We start from the raw sequence: 11,565 nt of genomic DNA, 5'->3' as shown, positions 1-11,565 counted from the left end.
ATCAGTTTGGGGACACATTACAGTAGCTGCAGTAGGCATTTCATTGTGCATGCATCACACATACACAAAAACATAGTTCCTCTTTTGGATTATAATTCACTAAGTAAACTTTGGAGGCACAACATGGTAGCTTTACACACTTCATTCTCTGAGAAAGAGTAACAATTGCAGTAATTAATATAAAGACTAAGGAGTAAATTAGAAAGAATCAAACGGATTCTTGTGTTTATCTTGAACTTAAGTTACAGGTTAAACGTTTTCCCAGCCAGCAAACTGGAGATTGTGAGGAAAGGGGGTGAGGGGGAAGAGCTAGATGACCTGAGATTCTTTATAGCTCATGGAAGATAACATAAATTCCTAGATTTTCCCCAAAATATAAGGTTCTCTAAACAGCTGGAAATTCCCGATCTAAATTCCATTGCATGCTTTGATCCCTAACAATGTGTCTTCGCAAAGTTCCTGTAGCGCTGGGAGACGAGCAAGGCACAAGTGTCTCCTAGAAAGTCGCCATCGAGTGCAGGAGTTTGGAGAGGCGAAGAGATGGCGTTGCTTTCACCTGCTCTGCTCGAGACTTGCTGGCCGCACACCAGCAGCACGTTCCCGCCTAGCCTTGCACAACCAGGCTTTGACCCTCTCGAGCAGACAGGAGGGAAAGCTATCTTCTGTGTCGTTTATATTAATAGCTTTGTATTCATTTTAAACCAACCTGCCTAGTGCACACACGTTTTGGAAGGTAACCCAGCCTGTCCGCGTCGAGTCCCGGAGAAGAAAGTCGCCTCAGGCCCGCGCCGGGCGGGCGACCCCTGGTGGCCAGATGGGCTGCGAGCACAGCGGCGCCTGCGTTCACTGGCGGCTCAAGGGATTCGGGCGTCTGGCGTCCTGCTGTGGCCGTAGAGGCCCAGCTGTCTTGCGCCCACAGCCCCGGGACGCTCGGCAGCAGGCCCTTGTAGCCTCGCCCACCCTCATCTTAGGGGTCGGGGGACGTAGGCCAGCGCCCGGAAATAACGCATGCCACGTCCCTTGCCACCTCTGGTTCCAAATCCCTAGAGAAAGAGGAGAGCCTTAGAGAAACATGGAGAAGTCAGGGTGAGAGCGCAGCGAGGCAGAGAGCGCGCTGGGGACGTTCTAGAGCGAGAGCTCAGAAGAAGGCAGCTAGTTCCAGGGTAGCTGCGAATGGATTGGGTTAAAGCTGGACGAATGAAGCACCATGTTTTCCTAACACTGCTTTCAAGAACACCCCGCATGGGGCAAGATCACAGGTGCTATTCGGGAGTTTTGACCGTACAAGCAGGTAATTCCCTGTGAAGTAAAAGCATTCTGTAAGTCGCTCGACAGAATGCAGTATTAGGCGTGTGTATGCGCGAGTTTTAATTTTCCACTGGTGCTCCCACGTGAAGGCACATTTCTTAGTAATGGAACGGCAGCTAGGACAGGGCATATGTATGCATTTTCTATGTTTATTTATTTTTTTTTAATGGGAAAGAATAGTACACCTTCAACATGGACAACAGGATCTTAAGAAACGTTCTAGGTGGCAAGAAAAGTGGGAAATGAAGGATGACTTTTAGTTAAGGGAAGAAGGAAATCTGCAGGGAAACAGTGAGCCAACCCTTCCCTCCCCCTCCCTCCCATTTCAGAAGCCCATGCTGTCGCCCTGAGTAATCATATTTCTATTAATGAATTAAGTTAAAGGGCTTAGACTGTAGACTTTAGCTATTGCATGAAGCAAAACAGTAAGGAAGCTCTTCAAAAAGCCTCCATTCATAGATAACCCCCCTTAAAAATGAAATTCTAATAAACGGAAAAACTACAAGTCGACACAATCAAAAGCCAATCCCAGCAAGAGCAGAAGGTACTTGAAACTCGAATCTGCATTCCGCTCCTCCCGTACAAGGCTCGGAGGTGGGGGAGGCGGTTTGTGCTAGTGCCTGGTGTATAATCGGGTTAATCCAGTAGACAAAGAATAAACCAATAGCCCTCCCACCTCACTTCCCGCTCCCCTTCCCCTCCCCCTTCTTCTCCCCCCGCCCCAGCCCCCGTCACCCCCTCCGCAAAGGGGAACAGAAAAGGGGAGAGGTAGACTTGAAATGGATTCCGGATAAAGTCTTAAAACCTGCAACTTGTTTTTCATGCTAACACTGCGTGGCCTGGATTAGTCTTAAATGTTCATTCCCCTTTCCTGGTGGCAAGGAGAAAGTTCCCTAAGTCAGCTCGAGCCTCTGGCTCGTCCTCATTGCCTCTGGGGAAACCTTAAGGTCAGTGTTTCCTTGAAACTAGATAAACTGACCCTGCAGTGCCCAGCCCGGCCCCGCGGGCGCCCCGCGTGACGGCGCCCGAGCTGCAGGACCGGCCTGGGGACGCGCGGGGCGGCGCGGTTGCCCTTTTGAATGCCTCCTGCGGCTCGGAGCGCTGGCGGGCGCTGGAGTGTGAGTGAATGTAGCCCCGCGGAGCCAATGAGCTGGGACCGGATGCGATATATCCTCTGGGACAACAACTGCTCTGTTCCGCCTCGGATCCACATGACGCCATTTACTGCTGCCGCGGCCGCCGCAGAGCTCCCTGCCTCCTCCGGAAAGGCGAGGGCGCAGGCTAACGGCGAGCCCCCCCCGGGCGGGCCCCAGACCCTCCTCCTCCTCCTCCTCTTCCTCCTCCTCCTCCTCCTCCGCACCCACCGCCCCCGCCTGGGCCTCGCTGCCTCGCCTCCACAACGCCCAGTCTGCACCGCCGAGAGCTGCGCGCCGCAGCGCTAGCGGAGGAGAGGGGCCGGCGGAGCGCGCAGCGCCCAGGCCCCCGCGCCCGCCCGGCCCGGCCCGCGCCCCCGCGCAGCCTCGGCTACGACGCGGCTGCGGCCGCACCACTTGGCGATCTGGCTTTAGGTTCTTCGTAAGGCCGTTTTCTTTTCCCATTCGCTCATCTGCCAGGAAAAGGGACTTGCCGTTGGCGCTTCGGCCTCTTGTTCATTGAGAAAAAAGAGGAAATACTCCGCGTGCGCTTCTAGAAGGGGGGTCGTCTCCAGCCCCGCACCCCAGAGTGTTCATCAGCGGGGAATTTGGCTCCGAATTCTCCTCCTTTTTTCTCCCGCCGATTGCTCGGAAGTTGGACTGAAGCAGAGGTTGGAAAGAAAGGGAAAAAAGTTTGCATCGAGATTGGATTTATTTGCACATCGCAGAAAGAAGAGAATCCAAGGGAGAGGGGTTGGTGCAAAGCCGCGATCACGGTGAGGCACGTTTGGCTCTTCTCCTCCTGGCGCCGTGGCCGGCGCGTTGTGGGCAACATGGAGTAGGTGCAGCCGGACCAGGAGTTGGGTCCGTCTCTCCCCGAGCCTCCCCTTCTCAAATCCCGCAGGGTCTTCGCGAGGATCCGGGGCGCTCCCCGCGAACCTGCCTTGCCCGGGGCTCGGGCTCGGCCTGCCTCTGCGGGGACTTCTGTATGCACCCGGTGCAGTGTCCCCGGCAGGCGACCCCGCGCGCCCGCGCTCTAGGGGGTTGGGACAGAGGACAGCTCGCAGCCTGCTCACAGCCGTGCACTGGCCGCGAATTCGGCGCTGAGAGCGAGAGAGGGAGAGAAAGACACTTTGTATTTTCCAGGTCGCCTTTGCAGGCGCCCGCATTTCTAACCTGTTCCTCCTCTTGGTGGAAGGCAAAGTCCGGAGAGAGGCTGTCCCTAGGTGGGGCGCTGGTGGGGCTGGGGTACACGGGTTGCTCGCCTCGGGGGCAGGAGACCCCCAGGGTGAGAAAAAGGCAGAGTGCCGGGTGGAGGGAGTCCCCGCCTCTGCTCAGTGTGGACGGTCTAGCCCGGAGCGGGTGGGAGCGTCGCCCTGCCTGGCGCCGGGTCTCTGCGGTTCGGAAGTGCAGCTCTCTCTCTTTTCCGTTCTTCGTGGTCAGCCTAGGTCACACTTATTTTATTTTTGGAAGCTCAGGCTGACCCAGCGCAGGAAGAAAGTCATCAAGCGGTCGCGATCATTTTCCATTACCTGAAAGTAGGTGGCAAAAGAGGCAGTTTTTTTTTTCCTTTTATTGTTGTTGTTGCTGTGTTTTAATTTGGATTCTTGTGTGTTTTTTACAAAGCAGTTTCTGTGTCCGTTTGCCCCACCCTAGAGCTGAAGTTCTTTTCCCCTAATCCTCAGTCTGATCACACACTGTTCTTAATGGGGGTTTCAAAGCACTTTCAAAGGGGAGGGGGGACTGGGAAAGAGAAGAGGGGCGGAGGTGGGGAGTCCAGCTTCGAAGAAGGAGGCCAGGGATCGGATCGGCAGAAATCACTTAAAAAATAAAATAAAAAAGCCCCCTTTTCTTTCAAAGATGCTACTTTGACTGCAAGCAAATCTGCACCAAAAGTTTACAGCTCCGGGAGCTGGGTTCTGCGCGCCCGGAGTGAGCAGTGGGGCCCTGGAAAATGCCCTTTTAAAAAAAAAAAAAAAAAAAAAAAGCAATTTTTCTTTCACTTTAAGAAATATGATATCTTTTTTTTTTTTTTTTTGTCTCTCTCGACCCAAAAGGAGATAGGCGTGTGCAGATTACAGGCTATGCCCCCTTCGGTCAGTGCAGCGTGGAGTCGCTGTGTGTGCGTGGGTTGGACTTGTGCGTCCTGGCTGCGTGTCTCAGGCAGGGCTTTCGTGCTCTCCGTGTCAGGGTGGCAAACCTGTGCCGGATGTCCGAGGGGCTTTGCAGAAAGCCTAGAAGTGGGCAGCGTAACCTGTGCCTCGGGGCGGAGTGGCTCCTTGGGGCTGCAAGGCAGTTCCCTTGAGTTGGGGGAGATCTTAACTGGGGAGAGGGAGGCGGGGGAAGTGTGCTCCTGCATTTCGTGACACGTCCCCTTCGGAGGCGCCCGCGGCCCCCGCCTGTCTGTGAGTCTTGTCTGTGAGTCTTGGGATCGTAAGCAGGGGGGCAGCCTGGCCCATGGACAGCGTCAGTCCGCCTGGAGAAACGTACCCTGGGGATCGGCTGTGTCCCACCTGCTGGGGACGGTGTTGGGGCACAGAGAGGCGATGAACTAAGTGAAAGCAAAGGGCAGCGTTGTCTTCTGCCATTCTTTTGGAGGTGAGGAGACCCGGTTTCCAGCGCTGCCTTGCTCCGAATTGGGAGACGTTTGTCACCTGCCTTGTTCGCTGTGGCCTCTATTCTAAAGAGCGGAGGTTGGATAAAGGTCCGCTTTGCCTGTTTTATGCTTTTTATTGCCGTATAGGCTTGGGAAATTGGGTGATCGTTTTGAAATTGAAGAAGGACTATAGTTTAAGGAATTCCTTGACAGAATGCTAGATATGAAATGTGACATTTGAATTTTTAAAACACTTTTCTGGTTATCATTTCGTTTGTGTTCTCAATTAATTTTTTGAAAGCAGAAAATTAGTTGAGCTTTTGACATGCTTCATTTCTAAAACAGGGAGAACAACCTTTTAGCAGCAGAATCTAAGGTGGTGTTCTAGGCTATCAGACTGTAAAATACTTAATTCTTAAGTTGTTGAGAAGTTGAAAATAAATTCTTGTCTTCTTGTTGTGTAAGTTTGCTTTAATGTGTTTCTGGCACCTAATAGGATTTGATTTGCTTTTAGTTCTATAACTTTGTGCTACTATACAATTAACTAAAAATGGCATGATTGTTATAAAATTTTTAACTATTTTGGGTATTTACTTTTTTGCATGCCACATTAATTCTACCGGGTTTGAAAAAGTTACAGAATACTGGATACGTCACAGTTAAAGTGTTTGATGTAAAAGTAAAAACTAAGAACCAGAAAGAATCTTAAGGCAAAAATGGCCATGACAAATGGAAACCTATTTCAAATTTTGAAAAGATTTTCAACTTTTGAAAACGTTGGTAGCAGTGTTATATTCCAGTGATACTTTCTTGTGGTTTTTACATTGAACCTGAGCCTTACAAATTGTATGTTTCTTTGAATAAGGAGTTCTTACTTAAGTGACTCAAAGATCAGCTTTGTGTTGTTGTACATCACGGGATTGCAGAATTGTCAGTAGCCAGTCGTAATTTTTACTTTTGGGTACAGGCGTTGTTGATCATATGGCTAATACCTCCCCACTGCCATTCCATTTCAAATCCTGTTTCTCTAGGGAAAGTGGGAAGTGAGGAGTCAATTCAGGTGGGTGGAGAGTGGGAAGTATCTTAGAGTATCAACCGTTCTTTCCTCTTGGCTTCCTCAGGAGTTCAGATGTGTTCTAAGCCTGCTGGAGTGACCACACTTCCAAGACCTGATGGAGGCCAGAGCTCAGAGTGGCAACGGGTCACAGCCCTTGCTGCAGACGCCCCGTGACGGTGGCAGACAGCGTGGGGAGCCCGACCCCAGAGACGCCCTCACCCAGCAGGTACATGTCTTGTCTCTGGATCAGATCAGAGCCATCCGAAACACCAATGAGTACACAGAGGGGCCTACTGTCGTCCCAAGACCTGGGCTCAAGCCTGCTCCTCGCCCCTCCACTCAGCACAAACACGAGAGACTCCACGGGCTGCCCGAGCACCGCCAGCCTCCTAGGCTCCAGCACTCGCAGGTCCATTCTTCTGCACGAGCCCCTCTGTCCAGATCCATAAGCACGGTCAGCTCAGGGTCGCGGAGCAGTACGAGGACAAGTACCAGCAGCAGCTCCTCTGAACAGAGACTGCTAGGATCATCCTTTTCCTCCGGGCCTGTTGCTGATGGGATAATCCGGGTGCAACCCAAATCTGAGCTCAAGCCAGGTGAGCTTAAGCCACTGAGCAAGGAAGATTTGGGCCTGCATGCCTACAGGTGTGAGGACTGTGGCAAGTGCAAATGTAAGGAGTGCACCTACCCAAGGCCTCTGCCATCAGACTGGATCTGCGACAAGCAGTGCCTTTGCTCGGCCCAGAACGTGATTGACTATGGGACTTGTGTATGCTGTGTGAAAGGTCTCTTCTATCACTGTTCTAATGATGATGAGGACAACTGTGCTGACAACCCATGTTCTTGCAGCCAGTCTCACTGTTGTACACGATGGTCGGCCATGGGTGTCATGTCCCTCTTTTTGCCTTGTTTATGGTGTTACCTTCCAGCCAAGGGTTGCCTTAAATTGTGCCAGGGGTGTTATGACCGGGTTAACAGGCCTGGATGCCGTTGTAAAAACTCAAACACAGTTTGCTGCAAAGTTCCCACTGTCCCCCCCAGGAACTTTGAAAAACCAACATAGCATCATTAATCAGGAATATTACAGTAATGAGGATTTTTTCTTTCTTTTTTTAACACACATATGCAACCAACTAAACAGTTATAACCTTGGCACTGTTAATAGAGAGTTGGGATAGTCTTTGCTGTTTGCAGTGAAATGCTTTTTGTCCATGTGCCATTTTAACTGATATGCTTGTTAGAACTCAGCTAATGGAGCTCAAAGTATGAGATACAGAACTTGGTGACCCATGTATTGCATAAGCTAAAGCAACACAGACACTCCTAGGCAAAGTTTTTGTTTGTGAATAGTACTTGCAAAACTTGTAAATTAGCAGATGACTTTTTTCCATTGTTTTCTCCAGAGAGAATGTGCTATATTTTTGTATATACAATAATATTTGCAACTGTGAAAAACAAGTTGTGCTATACTACATGGCACAGTCACAAAATATTATACTAATATGTTGTACATTCGGAAGAATGTGAATCAATCAGTATGTTTTTAGATTGTATTTTGCCTTACAGAAAGCCTTTATTGTAAGACTCTGATTTCCCTTTGGACTTCATGTATATTGTACAGTTACAGTAAAATTCAACCTTTATTTTCTAATTTTTTCAACATATTGTTTAGTGTAAAGAATATTTATTTGAAGTTTTATTATTTTATAAAAAAGAATATTTATTTTAAGAGGCATCTTACAAATTTTGCCCCTTTTATGAGGATGTGATAGTTGCTGCAAATGAGGGGTTACAGATGCATATGTCCAATATAAAATAGAAAATATATTAACGTTTGAAATTAAACTGAGCTGTTTTGTCTTCTTTTATCTTTTGTTTCTTTCAAGTGTGAGAAACTGCATTTTATGTTAAGGGTAACGTTTTAATGAAATAGTTAACCACTTTTCTGTAGAATTATTTTGTGATTGCTGCTTTAAAGTAAGCTGGATTTGATGACTTTCAGAGACAATTGTAGCAATCAACAGAACTAACAACATTTGACTTAATATCTATACTTATAAGAGAGCTTATTTTAGCTATGTAATTGTTCTTGTTCTTCTCTCCCCCGCCCTTTTTTTTATTTTTATATTTGCAGATTATCTGACTTGTGTTTATTTTGCAGAGGTTTTTTTTTTTTTTTTTTTTTTTTTAATCTTTGAACTGATTTATTCAGGAGACTTTCCTTAAAAATTAACAGTTAGGTGTTTTCTTTATATACAGTATCAAGGATTAATTCCATGAGGATAATTCAAGACTAGTGAAATGAGTTTAGCTCAACAAACATTTATTGAATGTCACCTGTGTCTCAGACATGCAGTATCCACAGATCAGTTCTTACAATTAAGGTCAAAAATATTTTCTTGACTTAGCTGATCGTGGCAGTGTTTTTTCCAGTCTATGTAATTTTTGACTCTGAAACATCACCATTTTACCAAATTCCTTATGTTAGAAAAGACATGAAAAAAAGAACTTGCTTTGATTCTGGTATTTGGTATCATAAAATTTGATCTAATATTGGTCTTACTCAAGCCAAAGAAAGCCAGTTTAGGGCCCTGACTTATTCAATCAGATTATTCAGAAAATTGTTAAATTTTGCTCTGGGAAAAAGATGCAGCATGAGAGTCAGTGTACTTGGAGTTGTCTTTTAGAAGCAAAGGTACAGCAAGCTGCTGCAAGCCCATCTTGACAAATACTAGGTTTTAAGTCACTTGATTAGTCACTTTGTGGCTGATGATTTTTTTTTCCCAAAAGTGCAAACTTTTTCTGCCAAGAGTCACCGGAAGTCTAGAAAATAATTTACCTGTCATTATTGTTTAATCTCTTGTTTCCTGTTCTGAGGCTCCTTCTTATTAGGTTAAGTCTTAGTACAGGTTGTCTTCTGTTTTGTTTTTTAAAATTGGCTTTCAAGGAACTATATAGCCTCCTACACTAAGACATTGCTCTAAGGACCTTCAGTTTCCTCTGACTTCCTCTAAGAAACATAGGATTAAGTTAATTTAGAAATGATCTGAGCTTCAACTTTGAGTTACTGAATGTTTCGATTCTAACACTTTTAAAACTTCACCCTGGTGATCTAAGGAAGAATTCGATTGCTGGAAAATAGGGTAGGGTTTCTTATTCATTATATAGTTTTCAAGATTTGTAAAGCACAAAAAGTTTGACTGATTAGCTTTGTTCATCAAAAACTGCCATGTGCATTGACAGAGCTCTTTTTGGTATAGAAATTGTGAGTTAAATATATATATATATTTTTCACCGCATAAGTGGCTTTGAAAGTATTCTTACGCAAATTGCATCAGATGCCATTGAGTGTTTATTGAAAAAGTAAGAACCTCTTCCCATAGTTACTGAGGCAGAATCTGATGGTGTGGCCTAGGAGTTAGCATTTTTAATCATTCTACAAGTGATTATGTGCAGTATGGCAACTACTGACCTAGCAATTGCTTTCTAATTCAGTTTTTTAATGGGCTCTGATCTTAAGTATAACTCATTGGTTCGAATATAGAGCATAAAGTGATAGTCAACTGAAATTGGAAGAGGATTTGAATTAAGTATATTAAGTCCTATGAAATAATTTGTTTAAAGATATATAAGAAAATGGGAGGCCAGGCATGGTGGCTCACGCCTGTAATCCCAACACTTTGGGAGACTGAGGCAAGTGGATCACTTGAGGTCAGGTGTTGCGGGAAGTCAGGGACCCCGAACGGATATCGGTGGGACCCGCCCCCAATAGTCAGGAGTTTGAGACCAGTCTGGCCAACATGGTGAAACCCCGTCTCTAAAAATACAAAAATTAGTGGGCGTGGTGGCAGGCACCTATAATCCTAGCTACTTGAGAGGCTGAGGCAGGAGAATTGTTTGAACTTGGGAGGTGGAGGTTGAAGTGAGCCAAGATCGTGTCACTGTACTCCAGCCTGGAGGACAGAGTAAGACTGTCTCCCAAAAAAAAAAAAAGGAAATTGGATTTCTCAAGAAGCTTCCAACTAACCTGTTAAATGTTGGCTTTATCTATATACCAGCATAGAATTAACTTTCAAAATTTGGAAGATTAAATACTTACATCTAAATAGATTAAAAACAACTGGCACGCACTCATTCACTGCATTAAAAATAATCTCTTTTTTTTATTTTCATTTTTTGAGACAAAGTCTTGCTCTGTCACCCAGGCTGGAGTGCAGTGGTGCAATCTCAACTCACTGCAACCTCTGCGTCCTGGGTTCAAGAGAGTCCCCTGCTTCATTTCAGCTTCCTGAGTAGCTGGGATTCGGGCATGCACCACCAGGCCCCGCTAATTTTTGTATTTTCTGTAGAGACAGGGTTTCACTATGTTGGTCAGGCTGGTCTCGAACACCCGACCTCAGGTGATCTGCCCACGTCAGCCTCCCAAAGTGCTGGGATTACAGGTGTGAGCCACCGCACCCGGCAATTTTATTTTTTATGTTATTATAATTTTTTGAGGTGGAATTTCGCTGTGTCGCCCAGACTGGAGTGCAGTGGTGGGATCTTGGCTCACTGCAACCTCTGCCTCCCAAGTTCAAGCCATTCTGCCTCAGCCTCCCAAGTAAGTGGGACTACAGGGACGCGCCACCACACCTAGCTAATTTTTGTATGTTTATTAGAGGTTGTGTTTCGCCACGTTGACCAAGCTGGTCTCGAACTCCTGACCTCAGGTGATCCATCACATTTGGCCAAAAATAATTTTTTTAATGTTGCAAATTATCTCACTTGGGAAAAAATATGGAGGAATAACCTCAATTTCTTAATCTCTATTTTAAGTTCATGAAAAATTATAACATGATAAATTTGTAATCCAATGGCCATTATTTTGATGTGATAGAGTAGAAGTATGATGATAATGCAAACATAACTGCTAAGCATTTAGGGGAATTTTAATACATTTTTGTGGTTTCTTGCTTTTTAATTTTTTTTTAAACCTGTAGATGCTCTATATTTGAGATTCATTTAAGAATGACAACTTGATTGTTGTTACTTAAAACATTCATTTATGTGTTTTGAGGAGGAGATTTTAAGGCCCTGCCAAACTTCTGCTATGTTGTAGCTTGCTCTGGGGATTGTCTGTGAGAGAAGAAAGCCAAAACCCAGGCAAGTAATCCCAACCAAACTTTTTGCATAACTTCTTTCTTCGGTATACTTCTGTCTCAAGGACTACTTGACTCCAGGATATGTAAGTTAAGGTACTGATGATGTCAGATAAATGAATTTGCTCTTGCACAGTGCTGCAAGGTATTTGATACGCAGTTGATGGGTTTGATGTAATTTATTAACTTTTAAGCATTTAGGTCAAAATTTTCAAAGGTTTAATGGTTTTAGAGTTTCACTTGAAGTCATACCCACAATTGGCCATTTGTCTTCCTCTCCTAAATGTGCACAAGGACCAAGGTAAAAACACAGAAGTTTCAACTTTGAAAATG

At 45.9% G+C, this 11,565-nt stretch overlaps 1 protein-coding gene across 6 annotated transcripts; it reads left to right on the top strand.

Moving 5' to 3' along the window:
- Positions 1-2,713: 2,713 nt before the first annotated feature.
- On the top strand, positions 2,714-7,939 carry SPRY2 (sprouty RTK signaling antagonist 2). Of its 6 annotated transcripts, none has more exons than XM_045377600.1 (2): positions 2,714-3,217; positions 6,159-7,939. In XM_045377600.1, the coding sequence occupies exon 2, from the start codon at positions 6,210-6,212 to the stop codon at positions 7,155-7,157; it is 948 nt and encodes a 315-aa protein (XP_045233535.1). In that variant the 5' UTR covers positions 2,714-3,217; positions 6,159-6,209; the 3' UTR covers positions 7,158-7,939. The 6 variants fall into 6 exon arrangements, with proteins under 6 accessions (XP_045233535.1, XP_073877718.1, XP_005586131.1 ...); XM_074021617.1 differs by having other exon boundaries at positions 2,714-3,222; XM_005586074.5 differs by lacking the exon at positions 2,714-3,217 and adding an exon at positions 3,480-3,979.
- The last annotated feature ends 3,626 nt before the right edge of the window (positions 7,940-11,565 follow it).

The sequence above is a fragment of the Macaca fascicularis genome, chromosome 17, assembly GCF_037993035.2.
Source record: "Macaca fascicularis isolate 582-1 chromosome 17, T2T-MFA8v1.1".
NCBI lineage: Eukaryota > Metazoa > Chordata > Mammalia > Primates > Cercopithecidae > Macaca > Macaca fascicularis.
The sequence above is the reverse complement of the archived record's forward strand: the minus strand, read 5'-3'. Positions and strand labels throughout refer to the sequence as shown.

Bases quoted from the DNA above. Each gene is read 5' to 3' on its own strand.
- SPRY2 (XM_045377600.1), top strand. From the start codon at position 6,210: ATGGAGGCCAGAGCTCAGAGTGGCAACGGGTCACAGCCCTTGCTGCAG.